A 22,469-nucleotide genomic window follows, 5' to 3' on the forward strand; every position below is an offset into this window, starting at 1 on the left:
GACGTTTCGGTCTGCTAGCAACACTCGACGTTGCTGGTCTGCGACTGAGTCCACCATTTGTCACTCGCTTTGTCTTCGCCCTCCTTAAGAACTGCACCATAACCAACCTAGGTGTCGGAGGCTGCGTCTACAGAGCTGGCCCCCCCAGTAAACCCGGGCAACTGTTTGCCCGTTACCTGACCAAGCGCACCGCCATACTGAAGAAGCTCACGCTGCGCGGCGACTACGTTTGCCAGGACCGAGTTCTCTGGAGGAGACTGACAGCGGCACTCCGCAGCATGACCACACTGGAGGAGCTTGCTGTGGACGTGGACATCGGATGCAATATCCTGTGAGTAGCCACTCGGCTTTATTTATTCTACGTTTGCCCTTTACTGTACCTGAACCCCATGTACCAACGTAAACATTCAAGTAGTTTGCTCCTCAGAAGTTTGGTGATGGGCGCGGTTCCGGCTTGTGGTGATGTTATTGTGCCAGGCTTTGCATTTTTGCTACTGCCGTGCGACATATACTTGTTTCAGCATCATTGATTTCGTTGATGACTCCTTTGCAACGCTCTCTCTTGTCTTAGCTTTGGGGCATTTTGGATATTGCCTTCATTTCGCGCCAAGGCCGTGTATTTCCCATTCCAAGCGGTTTTGATCTTGTTGTATCCTAGTGTTTTGATTAGAGGCTGTCAGAAGGCGCCAAATCATTTACCGCTGGTGGCGTGGAGTGTAGTGGCCATGACCACACGTTCAAGTCAAATATAGTACGCTCAAGTTAAACCATTCGTGTCGCTGCAATCCGAGATATTTCTTTTATCTGCTGTGCTGTGGTATTTATGCAGACAACAACAAATGTCCGTATATCCTGAGCACGTCAGGAGCAAACGTGCTAACCACTTTAATGAACAAGTACGGCATCGATTAACGCTCTATACGGAATCAGACAGGGCCAAGTCTGCAAAGCGCATTCGAGGTCACGTGGTGGGCACTAATCACGTGGTGTGCAGGAGAGTAAAAAATCAAACCATGTGTAAACCATCGACGATGACTGTCAATGTAAGTGCACAGGGCTCGAGCGAAGGAACGAGTGACAATCCCTGCCTCATACGCGCCCATCCCCAAAAATGTATAATGTTGCGCTGAGCACAGGCGCGACAGCCTGCCCCCCTCTCTCTTCCCCCCCCCCCCATAGGTTTTCATTCTGCTCGAGCTTTTGCGGTTAGAGTATCTTGCTGCGAGTTTGATTTGGCTCATTTCGCATCGCTTTACTTGCGCTCTGAAAGTGCACGTAGATGACTCGCAAGATCACGTAAGCATCATGGCCACATTGGACACAGTCAAAGACGACCGCGCCGTTGGAAGCGTGTCGTGCAATAGTTGCTGGAATAGTTTGCGCATCATGTATTTGATTTTTTCAGCGACTCTGTACATATCGCCCACGTGTGTATATATATATATATATATATATATATATATATATATATATATATATATATATATATATATATATATAATATGGTATAATTCATGTTGCTTTCTTGATAACCAAACACATGGCTCGATTTGCGTTTGTGCAAACTTCTAACGCCTTCCTTTCGGTGCATGTTTTTTTTCTTTTCAGCCCCGAAGTGACCGCTCTCTTTGCTGAAGTGGCTGGCAGCTGTCCTAGCCTCGCAGTCCTCCAGCTACCTTTGCCAGAACAAACCAACGGCTCCGAGTTCCTGGCTTGCTACGAAGTACCAGGATATAACGCGGCTCAGTGGCTGCAACCCTGGGTCAAAGCTCTGAGCATTACCTCTAGCTTGCAAGAGCTGCGCATCTATTTGCCCGGCATGGTAGTAACGCAGTGTCTCACTGTGTTGCAAGCTGTCGCCGACAACAACACACTGAAGCGAATGGTACTCCAAGTAGTGCCGTTGATCTTGCTTTGCGAAGGCGGCGACAGCAGCCTGATGGCCTTGTACCTCATTATCCAGAGCTTAAACCTCGGCGACCGCGTTAGCGTCAAGCACCTCCTCGTGACCCCCCAGAACGCGGTCCGCATGTGGGCATTGCCGGAACTTTGCTCCTTGAAATTCGAGTGCCCCCGCGTCGACTTCAGTGTCCGACAGGACCCGGATTTCTTGAGGGCATCTTGCGAGGCGCTCACTCGCCGCGGAACCTCAACGTCGATCAGGTTCTGCTGCAGATTGATGCCTGAGCCCGCGTTCGTCGCCGTGTTGCATTGGGTAGCCCTGTCGACCGCACTGACGCACTTGGAGATCGTCGCCTGTGAGGACGCAGGGAAGACGAGCTCTTGTCCTCACTGCGCCAACATGTACACGTTGGTTGTCTGGGCGCTGTCGCAAAACGCCAACATTGCTAGCGTAAGCTTTGTTCGCGTCAAGGTACAGTTCACACACCTCCGCCAGCTCCTGGACTCCGCCAGGACTCATCGGAACCTGGTCGGCTTCAACGTGGCGCCCACCTGCTGGGACGTTGACACGTGCATCCCGCACCCCAGTAATGCGGGCGACGCGGAGTCCTACGTGGCTGCCTTGAGGGTAAGATCCATCGTCCTTCGATTTTCTTTATTGTGGCAACAAATGTTACATGACCGGGGTAGTTGGAGAAGTATGGGAGAGGCCTTAGCCCTGCAGTGGGCATAACCAGGCTGATTATTATTATTATTATTATTATTATTATTATTATTATTATTATTATTATTATTATTATTATTGTTGTTGTTGTTGTTGTTGTTGTTGTTGTTGTTGTTGTTGTTGTTGTTAAATGTTCCAAGCCTCCACACACGCTTGCGCCGCAGCCACTGTCCCGGTTGCAAGGGCTCAGGCACGGAAGGAGCAACCCTTGTGGCTCCGTTTATTTCGCGGCAAAATAAATTAAAAAAGGCAAATAAATGTGATTGCTTCCATGATGGAATTTCCAGTAGAAACCTACTGCATGCTAGTGCGAGTGCCACCGTTCTGTGAGACCAAGCAAAGCGCAATCTCCAGCAAAAATTACCTTAGGGAATTCTCCCGCTATGGTCGCTGAGAACCGAAAGACTTCCAATGTCCAATTCGAGAGTCACCAAATTAGCTTCGCTTAATTTGGTGACGTCAGGCCATTCCGAGTGCTTAAAGCGGCCGTTTCTCCGTATACGGATTAGTCTTAGGATCAGTGATTTTAGAATAAAACTTGATTGTGTTGGCCAGCTTTGGTTGATCTTGATATCGTCACACAGAAAGGCAATGTTGCAGTTTGAAACAACGAGCTTTTAGTGTCTGGTTAGCCAAGCATCGACATTAGCAGAGCAAAGTCATTTAGGCAGAGAGCGGACTACGGCTAGCTCGGCTCTCTTTGTAGGGCTGGTGCTCTGCGTTTTCGTGGGTGCAGCTTATAGGATCCTTAGGTTGTCACCGACTGCAGTGTCTATGGAGGCTACAGGCGCGTTGGTTCGGTCGGCATCAGAATGATGCATATATATATATATATATATATATATATATATATATATATATATATATATATATATATATATATATATATATATATATATATATATTGTTTGTTTGTTTGTTTGTTTGTTTGTTTTTTTTTTTTTTTACTGCACATGCAGCACGGCAGCTCCGTAGCCTTGAGATCGGCCTTCATTATTCTTGAGAGCCTTCACAGTTAGGCGCGACGTCGACGTGACCTACTCGCGCACCCGCTCATTGCTCTTTCTCTGCAAAATTTTTAACACGCGCAGGAGCTGCAGGATATGATGCACAAGAACGCCGCCCGCATACGTGTGGCGGCCCGGTTCGTCCTAGGCGAGGACACCCGCAAGGGTGCCAGGTTGATCGAACGGCTCCACGAGCACCCACGGTTGCTGGAGCTGGTGCGGGAAGGAGCATGTGTCGCTGACGACGAGGCCCAGGCGATGGCCCGGGCAGCCATGAAGAAGGTGCAAGAGTGCAGCCTTGACGACTACTTCAGGCTGACTGGCGTGGTCAAGAACAAAGTGGAGCGGCTTGACCCCGACTCCACAGAAGTCCACCTTGTGAAGTTGCCGGCAGACGTCTTGCTCCGGGTGCGCCAGTACCTGAACATAACAGATGTTGCCGTCCCACGCGGCGTCGTAGACAGGTAGTGCCCCCATGTCCACCCCATGTCCCCCTACGAAATATACTTTTGTATAGAGCCTGTCCCTTCAGCTCCATTCTCCCTGGAACAATTTTGACATGCCACTGGCTGCCCGTACCCCTCCCCCCCCCATGTCCCCCTACGAAATCTACTTTTGTATAGAGACTGTCCCTTCAGCTCCATTCTCCCTGGAACAATTTTGACATGCCACTGGCTGCCCGTACCCCTCCCCCCCCCCCCATGTCCCCCTACGAAATCTACTTTTGTATAGAGCCTGCCCCTTCAGCTCCATTCTCCCTGGAACAATTTTGACATGCCACTGGCTGCCCGTACCCCTCCCCCCCCATGTCCCCCTACGAAATCTACTTTTGTATAGAGCCTGCCCCTTCAGCTCCATTCTCCCTGGAACAATTTTGACTATATGCCACTGGCTGCCCGTAACAACCTATATCCTTGCACGTAGCGCTGTACTTGCATACTACTATGCATGCCATGCATGTACTGAGCGAAAAATAAAAGTATTATTCTGTACAAGACAACAGCGCCGCTATTTGTTTCTCGCTTTTTTTACTCGTGACGCCTGCGACAGAAAGGATGTTGCACATCCGTCACCAAGGTTTGTGTGTGGTGGTACTGGCCAACACGCCCATGGTTCTGCATGGTAGGAAACACGAATACCCAAGAAAGTGGACGGAAAACGGCGCCGCGGTAGCTCAATTGGTAGAGTATCGCACGCGTAATGCCAATTGACGTGGGATCGTTTCCTACCTGTGGCAAGTTGTTTTTCCCTCCCCGTTTAGTTTCAGTTTATTTGTTTCATAAGTAGATACATGCTTACATAGGTATACACAAGGAGATCCCAGAGCATGTGGCAGAAATGGGACCGCCTGTCAGAAAAGAAATATATATAGACATATATTTACATATATAATATTTCTTTGTATATACTATGCATATATTTCCAATAATTTACCATTTCCTTAATTCATTTAGTAAGTGACAACGTTTGTTGGCTTCTTATGATACGCCATATATATATATATATATATATATATATATATATATATATATACAATAGTACAATAGCAAGAAAACAGTGGAATAAAGCCACCGTCGATACATAGATTACTTTTTGGCATAGCCATTTACCACAGGCCGCTGTCGCGATAGGTAGAGGCTTTCTTTTTTCCCCAGTGAAACAGACGGGTATAGCTTACAGAATCATTCCAAACGCCTCGAAAACATCCCCAGTCACTTGATCCGTGTTTCCCGATCTCACTTTTGATCTCTCAAACAAGCATTTACAGCCACAGCGCCTGTGATGTGCGGCAAGATGATGATCAGTGATCAGACTTTGCCGTAGTGCCGACATTGTTATAATGCTCTCCTAACCGATCATTGAGGGCTCTTCGCGTCTGCCCAATATATTCCTTACCGCAGTACAAAGGAATGCAGTAAACCTCCCGCGACGCTTCTCTCTGTAACACTGTTTATTTCCGCGCACAAATCCAGACAGTTTCAAAGAGGCGGAGAAAACGCCAATATGTTTCCGAATTCTCGTCAGATTATGGCTAGATTGGTGCGAATACGACATGAAAAGTACTTTTTTTTTGCCTCATTGTCGGTGCATGGGTAGCGCAATCCGGACAATCATCGCGTTTTATAAACGTGCTGCCAGCCACATCAGTTGCATGCAAGGAATGCGCTTAACTCGGTTTTCGAACCTTCTGTGCGCAAGGCGATGGCAGGGTTTGCTAAGAGCGTTTTACAGCGAAGCTGCTTATGCGGACCCTGTGCCGCGTCGTAGTCGGCGTTTGTTAAACCATTAGTTTTTGTTAAACCACCACAATAGTTTGTTAAAACTATCACCATCAACAATGTCTCAAATGTCGTCGACGTCCTCCACAGCGCTACCGAACGCGCTCGTGCCACTGCTCCCACGTTCCTCGTCGTGGTCGTCTTCCACAGCTGTCGCCGTTACCACTCGCTATTCCAGCGTAGGATTTTACGTCTGTTCTGTCGTCGTAATGGAGCGGCCGCGTTTACGGGGGAACGAACCATCGCGGGTATGAGCCATTCATTGTCTTACACGACGCACAGATTTAATTTTGATGCAATTGAATTCCGAAGAATCGCAAGCGGCAATGCCGGGCGTATATGCTGCTAACCACGCCACCGAGAAACTCGAAGCGTCGAAAGCAAGTGACAACGGCGGACTGCGGACATGCCGTCATGACGTCGTTCTCGCCGTCACAGCGGAAGGTTTGTGTAACCTCATTAAGAAACACAAAGACGTCAATCGTCATACCAATCCAACCAATCGGCCAAACGATTGTAGCGCCCGCATCTCCAGTGGTGGGTCTTGTGCCCAATGTACGGAACTTTGGATTTCGTATTTTCGTATTCTACGCGACCGGTAGAATACGAAAATACGTCATGTTGTTACATGTAAATGTAAACAAATGCACCAGCCGGTGCTTTGGACTGCAGCGGCGTTCTTGCGGAATACAAAGGTGGGAAGTCGTGCTCCACATCTTACAGTTAGCATACGAAGCGCTTCCTCGATAAGGGGTAAAACACGTAAAATAGCAAGCAGGCACGTATAAAATCTGTGGTTAGGCCTACCCTCGGCCTTCATGTTGCGGCACGACATGTAGCGCGTGGGCACTAACTTTCGTGGTGGCGGGTCCAACGCGAACGGCGATTCATGGCTATTGAATTCGTCAAAATCATAATTGTCAATGACTGACAGATCCGAAGAACTGGCGCAGCTGACAATGTCACCCGAAGGTCCGGCGCGGTCCCTAATCGTCTGCGGTCCCTAATCGTCCCTAGGCGTCTGCTCGTCGCCGGTTTCGTTTGCGCATCAGGCGAGACCAGCAGTGCCTTGCGCGCCTACCCCGCTGGGGAAACTCGTGACGTCACACACAGAGGCTCGCTCGACTGCGGCTTCGTTTTAGTGCTTTTTTGCCCAATTAAAATGATTTTCGAATTTGCGGAGGAATTCTTTTATCAGACGCGTGACAGGGGGGTTCTCGGTCGGGAACCTAAATATTCCATAACCTTGACATGGTCAAACAGTCGCCGGGGTTGCCCTTTAATCTACTGTAGAGTCCGTAAACGTCAGCAAGCGTATCAATTGCCTCTTGCGGTATACTGATGAGCAGGCATACCGGTGCCCTCCGGCGAGAGGGGTCGGGTAGCGGAATTTCTCGAGGAGCTGCCATACACAAGTGAACTATGAATAACTCTTGCTTAGTCACTCTGCTGCATATTGTAGAAAGAGTATGCTCGCCGTAACTCAAAGGGACACATAGACGAGCTCCGTTGATGCGAAGTTTCGTTTAGGCGAAAGCCACAGAAATCAGCAAGAACCATTTTATTCGCAAAGCTTCCAAGTGCTCCGATATAACTGCGGCGAACAAGAGAGAGAGAGAGAGAGAGAGAGAGAGACCTTAACGTGCTCCCCTTCAAATAAAGTAGCTTCTTTCGCGCAAGGTGGTGTTCATGCGCCGAAAGGGCTCGCAACAAAAGCTAGCGCTGTAGAATTTGAGATGCATCTCTTTGTTTGGTCCTAAAGGGGTATACACAGTGGCGTAGCTAGTTCGTCTGGCACCCGGGGCCCATAGGTCTTCTGTCACCCCCTCCCCGGGTGTAGCCGGCGGAAAGAGGGGTGTCTTCAGACGTATATGACACCTCCCCCCCCCCCTTACTGGCCTCTTGCACCTGGGGCCCACGACTGACCCCCCCCCTGTTGCTACGCCACTGGGTATACACGCACATGATCAGTAATATGGATGTCTTCGTCAATAGACTCATAGTCTTCCCCACGAACATCACTGATAAGATCTTCAATTGCCTACCCAGAGCCGGTAATAAGGGCTTTATCCGAGGGCACTTATTCCTGGCGATGGGAACGAAGCAGTGGTGGCAGCCTTACTGCAACATCTTACCGTGCGTTCTTGTCTTTTTCTGGTATCATACACTTACCTATCGAAGTCATCAGGATGGAGACAGCGTTGCAACATTGACGTGCTTAATTTGCAATTACTTTGCCGCCACTACTTCATGGATTGGATATTCTTCACGGTATACTTTATAGCATCCCCATTTCGCATGTTCACTGGGCATTTACTGAACCAATGTTCACGAAAAGACGGGTTCCGCTTAACCCACCAGTAGTTTGTCAACGTTGCGCTTGTGGGCGGCCAATCGAAAATCGTGCTATTTTTCAGTTTATTCGGCATTTCCATTTAAGCGAGTTTCGTTCATCTGCAGTCCATTGTAGCTTCCTCTATGCTGCACTATCCTACCTCATCGTCTTGCCATCGCCCCCCCCCCCCTCCTCCTTTGCTGACCGCCATTCAGGTGCGAGCAGACCGCGCTGGACACTTTCAGTGCAATCGGCAGTAATTTCCTTGCTTTTCCTTTTCACTTATTTGCTTATTCATGTGTTTCTTTGATTTTTTATCCAATAAACAAACTGCAAACAACAGCTACTACTACTACAATGTAGACGGGAGCGCACAGGTTGGTGGCGACACCTGGTGGCACATAACGTAACTTTACGCAGACGACAAACTTATTGCAGTGACCAACCACATTAAACTTAGCTGCTATCGTAAACTGTGGTCAGCAATGTAATCATTAGACAGTGTTAGGTTAGTGTACGCTATACGCTATAGTGTAGCGAAAGCTAAGCATCGCATGTTTTTTAATTTTAGTTGGCCGGCGAGATTTTTGAATCTCAGAGGCCATATGCCACCGTTGCAGCTATTTCGCGACTATAGCGATAGGTAGCGCAGCCATCTCGAACGTGCTAGGTGACGCGCGTCGCCGCTGCCCGATTCAAACGGTTGAGCGTCAATTATCCATCCACCCATCCTTTCTTTCGTTCGGCTTCGACTCGTTCGAAACGAGAAGCGATCTCGAAAACACCACAAGGTTATCCATAATATTCTGTCGTCGAAGCGGCCTGAGACTAAGCGGAAACCATTTACGCAATCATTTGCTGCGAACGAAGTGCATTTCACAAAAGCAACGCCAAATTCAATTCGAAGCGGGCAGCTGGAACCGCCGCCATGTTTCACGCAAACTCCGCAAGCCACGCAAAAACGCTAAGGCTAACTCGTTTGCGTTGCGTATGCCCGCTATACCCGCTATTTCGTTTAACGTTCAGCGCATGCGCAGTGACGACACGCTATTTTTAGCGTACGCAATGGTATAGCGTACGCTATACTAAAACTATCTAGTATAGCCTACGCTATACTAAAACTGCTGTCCTCCCCTCCAACACCCACTTTAATTTTTTTTTAATTTTTTTCGGCAACACCCGTGTAACAAAGAGAAAACATGCGTTGTAGTTCGATAGAATTGTCACAAGATGTATCCACCAGCGTTGTCACTGCAGTCCGCATCTCCAGGATAGCTCGGTGTAAACAATCGTATTATTTGAGAGCGTTCACTTGTAAACGGTCATGCGTTCATCCCCGCCGGTGCTACAGATGTTTGGCGCGGCGAGATAGGTGGCGAGGCAGGTGCGCGAGCGATGCCAAAGCAGCGAGGGAACCCAAAATGTATCTGCGCCCGAAAAACCTTCGAAGAGCGTCAGATGGGGTGCGACCTCTTTTGTCTCTCTTCGACGAAACTGCGATTGTCATTTTCAGCGCTCGCGCACGCCGATATTCACTGCATTCCGCAGCTTTGTCCTTCTTGCGAAGGCTGACTGACACCCACTTAGCAGGAACCGCAATCTCGCTTTCTTTCTTTCTTTCTTTCTTTCTCTCTCTCTCTCTTTCTTCCTTTCTTTTTGCATTTTGGAATTTTAGGACAATCTAGTGAATACAATGTGTAGGTTTCTTTAGTTATACGTGAACGCAATTGGACGCTACAGGCGTGAGAGGACTTTGCGGAAAGCATGCTTAAAGGTTGTGGAGGTGCGTACTGTCGTCGTGGCCCTCCGGGGGCACGCGCCCGTGTCACGTGGCAGGACCTTCTTTGTCAGCTGCACTGTCCAGTTGCCGCCAGTTGGGGCCTGGATGCGAGAGCGCTAAGGTCCGCACGTTTACCTTGTGTGTCCTTCTCTGGGTGCCTCAATTGACCGTCTGGCTCGGATGCGACGGCCCGTAACCGACGAGATATTACACCTAGTGGGGCGAGTTGGTTTACCATGAAGACGATGTAAATGCGCTTCAAAGACGTGGACGATGGGTGAAGATGAGACAAAACATAGCGCATTGATCACAATAATTGCCATGCGGCGCACAAGAAATTTTTGAAAAAGACGAAACTTTTTTTTTATTTGGCAAGACACTGAGCGGAAGCAAATGCACACTAAGCATATCGACAACACCGCCGCTCCTCACTGAAGCTGCGCTGCTTACAAGTTCGGTTGAAAGTGGCGCGGAGTGCTTCTTATGTGGCAGTTTTTTCTTCCTGGAAGGTAAGATTCTGCAACTGAATGATACCCAAGAAATATGGCAAATAAATAGCTTCCTAAACCCTTGACCGAATGTTGCACGAACTAAACGGGCATAGCGCGTAGCATAGGCTGTCACAATCAGCTTAGTAAGGCACTTGCGAGGTCATGTAATGTTAAGCAACTGATATGTACATGTCTCGCTATATACTGTATAGACGGCGTGACTAGGTGAAAAAAAAATGCACCGGCAAAATCTTTCCGTGGTTCTTTTCAAAGGCGAGTCCACCAGATGACTATTAAAATCCAAACGGTTGCCAACAACGTCTTAACAACAGAATACTTGTAACGTAAAAAAAAGTAGGAAAGAAGAAAAGAAAAAGGCAGCGCAAGGGTTAAGCCTGTGCTTTCTGTTTCGTTTGAACCCACTGTCAGCACTGCCAACGTATGCAGTCGACGTTAGAAGTTCACGGACTGTGGGAAGCGACAAAATGCTGAATGTCTCGCAGCATACTATTCCGATTGTAAACTATTCCGATTGTAAACCTGCGCTTATACATGGGAAGACAATGTTGTAAGGTTTTTCAACGGCTAGAATCATGAACTGCTCAGATCCTGCAGTACGTAACCTACGTAACTGCAATACTTAACCATGCAGTGCTGCTTTCATACCAGCTTCAGTACTTTCATGCAGTAATACTTCAAAGTATAATGCTTTCTTTTTATTTATTGTTGTGTGCACGGTGTTCTTCCTGACCTGACGATTACAAGAACCACGTTAAGTCCAAGAAAGCAGGATAAATAGAGCTGGGCACTGAAGCGATGATGATTATTGTTTTGGCTCATCAAAATAGGCCTAACGTATTCTACGAATAGTGTGCACAGTCGCAAGAATTTCAGTACTTTTGGAGCTTGTTAAGACACGTTGATATTGTCATTGACGTCGTTTGCCTATAGTGCATTCCCGTCAGTTTACGGACTGCTTATGCATCACCTTTGCAGGCGATCCTACATGATGATAGAAAATGACATTGAAATACGTAATCGCTTGGAACTTGCAGCGCTTTATAACTCGTTGCACGATTTACAACGAACATCTGCCTAATGACTACAGCAGATAAAATACTCGAGGGGATGATGACTTTATAAGCCATCACGCTGCGAGTAGCAATGTATATACCACAGAGGGTGTAATGCTATTATAGTAGGAGTGTGGAGTGTAGCAAAAATACACGTCCACGAAGGTGTGAAACATGCAATGACGCTTTATAGTGGAGAGCAGGACGCGTGAGAAGTGTTTGTAAAGCGCCCTCAAGAAGTAATCGCGCCCGGTCTGTGGTGCCACCGTGACCGGCGCTGGGCCCGGGCTCTCGATAACTTGAGGGATTGATTAACTTCAATGATACTGAAAATGTCGGCAAATTTTTCGCCACCCTTATCTAAAATACCTTGACTGTGAAAGGGAGTAGCGCATCATGGCAAGAAAAAGAACACAATTCTCACTCTACTGAGTGACCCTGCCCTGTCCTCTGAAAGATGTCATGAGTGTACCTCTTTCGGTGCACCTTTCTATCATATTAGTGTTATATATCGTAGTATAAAGAAAGAAAGTGATGTACAATTGACACATATTTCGAAAGCGCAAACAAGAGACACGTCAGAAAACCGCGCCACAAATTTGCATATTGCAACCGCCGCATCACGACATCAAATGCGCTTTGGCAGAACCGGTGGAACGAAGGGAATAGTGACAAACTCCTTTCCTAGGACTCTCGAGGAGAGAGACAAAAATCAGTGGCCCAGACCCTATTCACAGTCTATCATCGACGGCCGCAGCTGCCTCACTAAAAATAGACAAAGGAGTACTGACAACACCTTTATGTGGAAGTAACTGCTTGTCCCACATTTGACTCCGTTTCGGGAGTGCTCAATTCCTCCTGTGGGAGCCTACGCTAACAAAACTTGGGCATGCGCCATCGGGTTATGAAAACTCTTTCACGTTGGACTGCAATAATGAAGACGTAAAATCGAAACTGCTTAAGACGAAACAGTTACTCCCATTATCAGGGAATCACCAGCACTCCCTCGGTTCAAAATCTGGAGGCAGCGGCGCTATTAAATAACCGCCCATAAAACGAGGGCGTAGCAAGAGGTTACATATACACAGCGCTGATTTCTATCTGCTTCTTACTCGTCGGAGGGAGCACATCTACAGCAAACAGCATGGCTCATACTATGCGCCTGAATGCTTTTTCTCCGTCAAGAAGAACGATAGAAAGACCGCCCTACACACTGCTCACCAAGTCTGCCGATGAAATCTTCTTCGACAACTCCGATATAATCAGATTTGTTGAATGCATATCGAAGCAGGGCGATCAGACGAGGACAGAAGCCACACACAACGGGACTGCCGCTAGCCCCGTTGTTTATGCCTTCGGTTTTGGTTCCTTCACGCAGCTACAGCATAATTTCAGAATGATCTAACTCGAACAAATCAAGTTGTCATTACTAAAGAATTAGGCCTCCTTAGGTGAAACCACTTGGAAGTCGACGCTGTGTATACATGTCTTCCTTGTACGTTCCTCGTTTTACGCACTGTGTCTGGGCGATCGTGAACGGCCAGCTAAGCCTAAATTCACGTCGTCCTTCACTTGGCGTCCCCGCCGTACACGAGTCGGTACATGCTCGCGGCCACGGGCGCCGCCAGCGGGTTGGAGACGAGGATCTTGGGCGCCGCGTACGTCGTGGGCCGGTACACGCGGCCGGCGTCGTCGGCGTCGCCGAAGTAGTAGGCGGTGCCGAAGTCCTCCTCGTAGGGCGACACGCTGTGCGGCATCCACGACGCCTCGAGCGTCGGCCGCCGGCACAGCAGCGACGCGGCGAGCAGCGCCAGCGCCAGCAGCGCCAGCGCCACGCCCACGCCGAACGAGGCGAGCCCCGTGATCCAGACGGTGGGGTCGGCCGCGTACACCAGGTGGTACGAGCAGAGGACCACGCCCAGGCAGGCGGCCATGGTGCCGGCGAACAGCAGCACGTTCAGGTAGGACGGGTAGCGGAAGCGGGCCCGCAGCAGCTGCTGCTTGTCGCCGGAAGTCATGGCTGCGGGACTGCACGAGATTGCGAGGGGGAGGCACGCGTTACCAAGGGCGCACCGAGGAGGAACAGTTTTACCAGTTCAGTATGGTATGGTATGATGAACTTTATTTAATGTCCTGAAGATCAACCCTTAGGTTGACGCAGGCGGCTCCCACGTCGGGACAGTAAGGTTTCACCTTACCGCCGTATCGTGGGCCTTCTGGACGGCCTGTACTTGATCGAAAAGACCTCCACTGTGTAGGACTCGTTGCCACCAATCTCTCTCCTTGTCACAGTCTGTGAAAGTCACAGGACACTGCCAAAGCATGTGATCCAGAGTAATGATGCCATTACACTTCTCGCAATTGATTGGTATCTCTTTCAGGATATATCTTGTTAATAAAGTTTGGACTTGGATAAGTTCTTGTTTGGAACAATCTCAGAGTCGCCGCTTGAGCTCTATTGAGCTTGACAGAGCAGTATTTCAAACATCCATTTTTTGGCCTTAACCTGCTAAAGTGCACTAGCTGACGGGTCTTAGACGAAGAAACATGTATATATCCCAACCATCGTGCACCAAGTTGAAAACAAATAGTATATGCAAATGCCGAGTAGCTGGGCAGGACCAAGGTAATGTTGTTTGCCGTCGCTTGGAGAAGGAGTATCTCTTCGCATTCCGTATAATTACACAGTTAGTCGTAATAAATAATCAACTTCTCAAATATTATAATTAGATGAAGAGTGTCAATGATAAAATTGTACAATACAACACGAGGAACTGCCGATACAGCTTTCTGTTGCTCAGTATACGTGCTACATAAAAGTGTTTTTTTCCGAGCGCGAAAGAAGCCCGCGAATATACGCAAGCTGCCTGGAGCGGCCACTTGCGCGGCAATTTTCCTGCAGCAATTCTCTCTAACTACAATAGCATTGCAAGCATAACAGGCCCGAAAGGAAGCCTTTCCTTTCCGTCGCTAGCAGTGCGTCGAAAAATTGGACGCTTGAATTTGTTTCATGACATATACTACCATTCCGTTCTTAATTCACGACAAACTAAATCTATCACAGCAATATATGTCCCATCGCATCGATCATCAACATAAAGTAGATATTCGATTTTGTAAAAAAAGAAAACATTTCCCGAATCTTTTCTTCCACGCACAGCAATCTAGTGGAACTACCTTCTTGCTGAAATCGCGTCAATCATTGATAACCAGCACTTTCGCGAGGCCCTAACCACCATTGTTTAACAACATGCCTGTTTGAAATTGTTATTATTGCTCACTGTATCTTGCTGTTGCCTTTAGGATTGTATTTTTTCGCACTTCCCTCGTAGTGCTATTCCGGCTTACGGTATATAAATAAATAAAAATAAATAAATAAATAAATAAATGTAACACCTATTGACCAACAGATAGCTGTATCTGGTGTTTCTCGTGTTTCTCTACAATTTTCTCATTGACCGTTTTCACATAATTACAATATTTCAGAAGTTGGTTAAATTATTAAGACTAATTATGTAATTAGGCGGAATCTAAAAAAAAATAATCTCAGTATCTCCAAGCGACGGCGAAGAACATTACCTTGGTTCTGTCGAGCTGCGTGGCATTTGCATATCTTAAAATCTTGGTGTATGATAGTTGGGGCACGCTGCATGTATAAGACAAACGCGGTATACAGCGCCTTGTGTAAGTGTTTCTTTTCTTTTAGTCTGAGTTCTTGCAGTTACGCTCTTTAGGAGGCAAAACTGCATTACAAACTCGGCCAAGTTCACACTCCGTTAAGTTAATTTGGTTAGTCCAGCGGTAACAGCTTCTTTACAAGAAGAAACAATTCTACCCCACACTTCATTTCTTTAGACACCATAGTCAGTGGGATGCCACGGCGGGCATAGTTTTCAAATATAGAGAAATGCCTCATGATGAGAAGGGAGGTACGCTGCAATCGCAAAAATATAAAATTACCATCAGGGATTTTACGTCCCAAAACCACGGTCTCATACTAGGCATGCCCCACTGGGGTTGAGTACTCTGGACTAATTTCGACAATCTAGGGTTCTTTAATGGGCGCACAGTTAAGGGGACAGACGAGTTTTTTTCGCATTCCACCCTCCTCAACACAGCTATCACATGCGGTTGGTAAACCAGCATGATACATATGAGAGAGAGAGAGAGAGAAAGGCAAAGGAAAGACAGGGAGGTTAACCAGAGATTATCTCCGGTTGGCTACCCTGTTCTGGGGGAAGGGAAAGGGGATGCAATAGGTGAGAAAGAAAGAAGGATAAAAAAAAGGAAAAAGAAAAAAAAACCTAAGCACACACACGCACGTACACACGAACTATTTCTGTGGGCACTGTCACGCAACCCGCAAAGGCATTCCTAGTCTTACGCAGTGTCACCGTACAGTCCTGCGCCACGCAGTGTACTGTCACAATTTGTCAGAAAGTCCCGTGTCTTTCAAGTATCGCAGCAGCGCCTTCATAGCGGATCGCGCTGATGTTCGCGTAGGCCAGGTTCCAAGGATCTTGTCTTCTGTCATTGGGCGCTTGTCCAGTTTGTCTAAGGTGCCTGAGAGGACAGTTCTTTGTAGGTTAAAACGAGAGCACTGACAAAGAAGATGCTCGATCGTTTCGTTGCACCCGCAGAAGTCACACAGTGGGCTGTTGGCCATTCCGATAAGGAAAGAGTAGGCATTTGAAAATGCTACTCCAAGCCATAGACGGATAAGAAGGGTGCAGTCACGTCGTGGAAGCTCGGACGGAATATGGAGCCGTAAATTAGGGTCCAGAGTATGGAGGCGTGCACATATAAGCTTTGTGGCTCGGCATTGCCGTTTCACTGTAAAATAATTTACAGCCTTAAAAGTCAGAAAGGGTGTAAATGCGTCTATAACTGACACCCTCAGGGTGTCAGTTATAAAAATCACACCCTAACGGTGTGAGTTATAGACACATTTACACTCTTTTTCACTTTTAAGAGTGTAACTTATTTTAAAGTGTTGGCCCTCTACAGCAGTAATATCTCAAGGGGACCCTATTTGTGCGGACACAATTTCCGTAAAGCAGGTGAGTGCGTCGTAGACGACGGAACGAACAAGACCCCCCGTCCCCCGTCCCCCTCCCCCCAAAAAAGAAGAATCGGGTTTCATTCCCTGTTATTGAAAACACACACTCACACACACACTGGCTAACCTCTCGGGGTCATGCTAACCTCGCTCATACAGATGAACGGCATTTGCGGGCCAATTGATGACCTGTCGGCGCCACCTCCTTGCTCATCAAAAAGACAAGGTATGGCCTCTGAGATTGTCAGCGCTTTCCGGGGAGAATCTTTCTTTCTTTCTTTCTTTCTTTCTTTCTTTCTTTCTTTCTTTCTTTCTTTCTTTCTTTCTTTCTTTCTTTCTTTCTTTCTTTCTTTCTTTCTTTCTTTCTTTCTTTCTTTCTTTCTTTCTCTGACGTCCAACTATCGTAAAGCGACCGCTAATAATAGAAATGTGGGTGGGAGGGAAAAGGCGTCATTGTCGCCAGTGGGCGGTTAGCCTCTACACTCTTCTGATAGGGCGCACATGATTACACGTACAATGCGACTGGGGTCCTGATACACGGAACTAAGAGCAGTTCAATGCCTCCCTTTCCCTCTTTCGCGGCTCCTGCGGTGGCACAATAGAGCTAGATTACTTTCTTCGATAAATCACTCACTCGGGAGGAACCCTTATTGCAGGAACTCTTATCTAAATGCACGGGAATGGAAAAAAACACAATTTTACTCGGAATCATCACCATCATGAGCCTATTTTTACACCAACTGCAGGACGAAGGCCTCTCTACCAATGATCTCCTATTATGCCTGCCTTGCGCCAGCGGTCCCAGTCTCCTGCTTTCATGTTTCGTAATTTTATGACACCACCTAATTTGCTGCCGTCCTCGACTTCGCTTCCCTTTTCTTGGTACCCATTCTGTAGCTTTTATTACACTGCACCGAATATGACAACGCTACTTAAAAGCGGAGTTCTGTAAAAAGCATCTTTCAGAGCATCGGAAGTGCACAAATGGTAGACTATACAGTGTGTGTTCGCAAATCGCGTGAAATTGTTAGAATGTTTAGGACAGATTTGCGGAAGTCCTATTTGCAAATTATTTATATAGTTCAAAGTAATTGTAACACATTTTTTCGATATATATATACGCAGGAAAGAGAGGACGAACTTTTTGGAAGACGTCTTTTTACTTAACGTTTTCGGCTGGTGGGCCAGCCTTCGTCAGAGTACACTGTACACTGTACAGTACACTGTACTCTGACGAAGGCTGGTCCACCAGCCGAAAACGTTAAGTAAAAAGACGTCTTCCAAAAAGTTCGTCCTCTCTTTCCTGCGTATGTTACGTCGGGTCCTGCGTGCTGAACTTTGAAGAAAACCCATATATATATATATATATATATATATATATATATATATATATATATATATAGGCAAAACTGCAGAATTCTGATAACGTTTCTTATTGCTTAGTTAAAATTAAATAATTTTGATTCCTCAGTTGTCTTAAAGCTAAATTAACGGCCTAAAAATATTTCTTACAGTCAGTAGATTTTAACTGCTTTCCTTTTATATGCTCCAAGCACCATCTAATTAGGTAACAGTAGATGCAGAGCAAAACAACATACATATGTTTAAAGAGGAAAGGAACCGCGACTTCAGACGTGACGTGATGAAGAAGTGGACAGAACGATCGTCCACTAGTCCTGTCCAATCCTTGGTCACGTCCCGTCTCAAGTCGCAGTTCTATTCCTCCTTAAATATGTCGGACCAACTGGCCCAAAGCTCCTCCCTCTTGAACATACATATGTCTTCGTATAAGGGGACATTGCACTAGCGCGTGAAAATGGCAACAGACAGGAACATGAAAAAGACACACCGAACGCTACACATCGACTGACTTTATTCTCAGGAAGACACAAATATGCAGGCAAGAAGACGCGTGCTGCAAGATCAATCCCTGAATCGCAAGCGCAATGGCTCCGTTCCGTGCAAGAATTTTATTTCCTTTGTTGTCACAGATAATTTAGGTTTGCTGACGCAGGCCTGTTTTTCCCGATGAACAAGGAAGGCCTGGAGTATTTCACGCTCTCCCTGATCTGTACGTGCTAGAAGTAATCACTTGAGTCTTATCAAAAAGCGGCGCGCATTCATTGTCACAGCGCTTGCAGTGTGCCGCCAAGAGCCCAGATCCCGATGGTGCCTCGACAAGCAGCGCGTGCTTATCTTCGACGGCAAAGGAAACAAAATTCTTGCCCAATAGGGTGTCATTGCGCATGCGCTTCAGGGATTCAGCTTGTAGCACGCGTCCTGTGGTTATATATATCTGCGTCCTCCGTCCTCCTGCGTCCTCCTAGCATTCGGTGTGTTTTTTTTATGTTCCTGTCCATTTCCTTTTTTTTTTTTACGAGCTAGTGCAATGTCCCCTTAAACGAATAACCACCAACTAGCCCAGCTTTCTGCCTTAAATACATATGTATCCCTTCCCCTGTATTTTCATAGGGGCTCCTGAGGCATGTGATGCCTCAATGCCGATAATTATACGTCTGACCGCGATGTCGCCCTTCTGTTTCGATTGTGAAACCAAATCTCTTTCTTTATTTCTTTATTGATACTGTAAGCCCTAGAGGGTCATTTCAGTAGCGGAAAAAGAATAAAAGAAAACAAGCAATGCCAACACATCTGATTTAGGCAGAGCGCGCAATACATATGACAAAAATCTGAATACATGGAACGTACAAAAAGAATTGCAGTGCATATACTTGTCTATCCATTCAACTGCGTTCTCTCTCTCTTATCTCTCTCCCTCTTCATCCCCATACCCCCTTCCTCCAGTGCAGGTTAGCAAACTGGACATGCGTCTGGTTAACCTCCCTGCCTTTCCTGTCTTCTATTTCTCTCTCTCTCTCTCTCTCTCTCTCACGCGTAAAATTTCCATATATGTACACCCGACTCCTCGCGGTCACGAAAACGCTTGTAAATATGCTTTCGAAAACAGCCCTCACTTTAACTGCGAAAGAGTGCCGCAAAAGAAACGCAGCCTGTGCTCCCGTAATATATTTGAGCCTGCGTGAAATACTGCCGCATCCGGTGCGTTTTTCTGTGACGCAGAATAGCTGCACGTGACCCTCCGAGAGGCCGCAGACACGCTCCGGATGACGAGCCAGGAATTTCCCCACGCTTCGTCCGCCCTTTGATGTCGACCGACGTGGTTGTAAGGCTGTATCGTGTTGACTTTTAAAGAAACGCCGAAGAGAAAATACAATCGTTTCCCCTGCACTACAGTAAATTACCCTTTTGCAATACCAGAAAAGAAAGAAAGAAAGAGAGGGAGAGAGAAAGAAAGTAAGAAAGTAAGAAAGAAAGAAAGCCACGCATACCATACGAGGAGGCTTCGTAAGCTCCCCCCCTTTCTCACAAAGAAAAAACTGAGAAAAACAATTTGTGCAAAAACTGTTGACGATGTTTGTCAACGTAAGCGAATAGCTGCACAGAATGCGCACTGGTACCAGGACCAGCGCACCCAAGAATTTGTAACGTTTCCGGAATCGGTCCGCTTTACTCTGAATTGACAGCGAGAACGAAGGCCGGTGGGTCTCCTGTTTAATGCCCTTGTATAAAACACGCCCAACAGATGATCCAGCAGGCGTTTCTCAAGAGATACAAAAGTTAGCTTAACTGATGTGGAAAGACGCTGTTGAGAAAACAAGTCGGCGCTTAGATAGAACACTGACATGTCTCAGTGTTGGGAATAAAAAAAAAGCGCAGTATACGCGAGTGTCTTCGCATTTTCCTCCTCTATTCACGCATTCGCATTGAGTTCTCTCTCCGTGGTTGATTTTATGAGGTTGTCAAGTTTTTTCATTCCTTGCATTCTTTCCCCTCACAACTGCAGAAAAAAATGAGTAGCCACTATCGTAAGCTCTCGCAATTGTCTGCTTCCACGTGTCGTTTCAACTTTTAAGTTAAAACTGAAATTCAGTGATTAACACAGTAATGGGGCGAATTTGATGCTCGCCTTGGCTTCAGTGTACAGGCTCTGTCACTTGCAAAGTCGTTGCAGTCACGGCACTCAAACACGAGATAAGAAGTGTTTTCGACTCTGTCTACGTGTTGTTCTGCGAATCGGTATACAGTCTCATTGTTTTATTTCGCTAACGGTTCACTTCTGCTCCCTCTGTCTTCACCACTGCCGTGTTATTTTGCTTTGACTGACGGTTTTTTTCTTTTTGTATATCACGGCGAAGTCAGCATTGTTAGCGCGAGTAAACTTGTTTTCACGAATTGACTCAACGACCCCTGCGGCGCAGGACAGCCTGCAATATGTGCGTGTTGCTCCGAGACACCTCAACTGGGTCTTGAAAAGAGAAATCGTGAAAGATAATGCTTAGAGATAGCCCGAGACGAAGCCAAGGACCGCGCGATGGAATATGGGAAAGGGTGCTGGCCTAACGTCAAGAGACAGGTAGATGACAGAGAACCAACACGGGCATAGCTTATCTTTAACAGGTCACGTGATGTTGGGCAGCAGATAACCGGCGGACTGTTAGATTAGCCCAGATGGTGTCGAGAGAAGATTAGGAAACTTGCAGGCAAAGGTTTTGTTCGTCTGAAGGAAGACATCGGTAGTTGGAGAACGCTGGGCGAGGCCTTTGTCCCGAAGTAGCCTTCAAGTAGGCTGCTGCTGACGATATTGACATAATCCAAATAAAAAATATGTAGTAAATGCAAATACCTACTGCGCATACACCAAGGAAGTCGCCTGTTAAGTCCAGTATTCTAGGTTTATAGGCACTACGCATTAAAGGTTTAAATGTAAGGTTATCGCTTACGTGAAATTTGTACAATGTGTTCGGGTGTTTTGCAAAATGGCTACTCACAAATTAGTCATATCACAAGAAGTAATATCATAAGGCTTGTTATGATATGACTAATAAAAATAGGGCGCCTCGGTTAACCCCCTTTCTTCTCGTTTGTTACTCACAAATTAATGGTTTATTTCTGAGCGCCGTATATGTCATATCAGTTTTGTCCAGGACCTTAATACAGCACATTCATAGATGCACTTTACCGAACCATGATATAATTATCCATTACGGAGCTGGAGAATTAAAAACTCGTTACTTAAGTCGTTTTCGATTTCGCAATTGTCAGGAATTGTCGTAATAAGAATGACGGCTTAATTTTTTTCCTTACTTTGTGAAAATTGACCACATTTTGAAGGTTTTAATGATTATTCTTTTATTAATGTCACGATGGTTAAAATGTCTTGCTATATACGAATATAAAGCTAAATAATTACACTTTCAATAAATTTCAATCTTAAAAACAAATATTAGGGCGTAACCTGCAATACTATCTGTGAAAATACGAAACTTATAGAAGAATGGCTATAACGTTTGCATTGTTGCGCTAATAACATAAAAATTAGAAGCAAACAAATCTGAAACGTAGAATATGTTTTCACATCAGTTGCCTATAAGACGTGAAAGTCAAAACGTTCTAGGTCATAAGAAATGTGAGTTTAAAAAAAAAATTTCTGCCTAGTGGAAACAGCGCTAGTGGTTCTGAGTATCCTCTTCGTCATCCGAATTAAGACCTAATGAACTCCATCCATCCTCAGAGTCACTGCTGCTAGATTCATCCAAATAATCACTCGAGGATGCAACGGAATCAGGAGAGTGACGTCGTTCGTCGACCGAAGCATCTGCCATCTCTGCGATCTAACGATGCGAACTGTGCTCTTTGTACCACCGTTAAAACTCGGGGAACTAAACTTGGTTCTTAGACAAGAAATGAGATACTTAACCAAGTCCGTAGGAGCACCGGTAGAGCGAAATTTTCGCGCT

General features: G+C 46.5%; 2 protein-coding genes across 2 annotated transcripts in view; one reads left to right on the forward strand and one right to left on the reverse strand.

The window, feature by feature from the left end:
• Window positions 1–1,344: 1,344 nt before the first annotated feature.
• Window positions 1,345–4,203, forward strand: LOC139048580 (uncharacterized). Its single transcript, XM_070522999.1, has 3 exons — window positions 1,345–1,427; window positions 1,609–2,530; window positions 3,718–4,203. Exons 1-3 carry the CDS (start codon window positions 1,387–1,389, stop codon window positions 4,099–4,101), a joined length of 1,347 nt encoding a protein of 448 aa, XP_070379100.1. The 5' UTR covers window positions 1,345–1,386; the 3' UTR covers window positions 4,102–4,203.
• Window positions 4,204–10,362: 6,159 nt separating this feature from the next.
• Window positions 10,363–22,469, reverse strand: part of LOC139049139 (uncharacterized) — a 25,350-nt gene continuing 13,243 nt past the window's right edge. Inside the window, exon 2 of the mRNA XM_070524372.1 lies at window positions 10,363–13,619. Within this exon, the coding sequence (XP_070380473.1) occupies window positions 13,160–13,609 (450 nt within the window). The 5' untranslated portion in view covers window positions 13,610–13,619 and the 3' untranslated portion in view covers window positions 10,363–13,159. The remainder of the gene's footprint in view (window positions 13,620–22,469) is intronic.

This window comes from Dermacentor albipictus, chromosome 8, assembly GCF_038994185.2.
Source record: "Dermacentor albipictus isolate Rhodes 1998 colony chromosome 8, USDA_Dalb.pri_finalv2, whole genome shotgun sequence".
Lineage (NCBI taxonomy): Eukaryota > Metazoa > Arthropoda > Arachnida > Ixodida > Ixodidae > Dermacentor > Dermacentor albipictus.

Excerpts from the sequence above, each read along its gene's own strand:
- LOC139048580 (XM_070522999.1), top strand. The coding sequence starts at position 1,387 with ATGTATTTGATTTTTTCAGCGACTCTGTACATATCGCCCAC. Across the intron at positions 1,428-1,608 it reads ACTCTGTACATATCGCCCAC|CCCCGAAGTGACCGCTCTCT; the intron begins GTGTGTATATAT and ends TTTTCTTTTCAG. Across the intron at positions 2,531-3,717 it reads CCTACGTGGCTGCCTTGAGG|GAGCTGCAGGATATGATGCA; the intron begins GTAAGATCCATC and ends TAACACGCGCAG.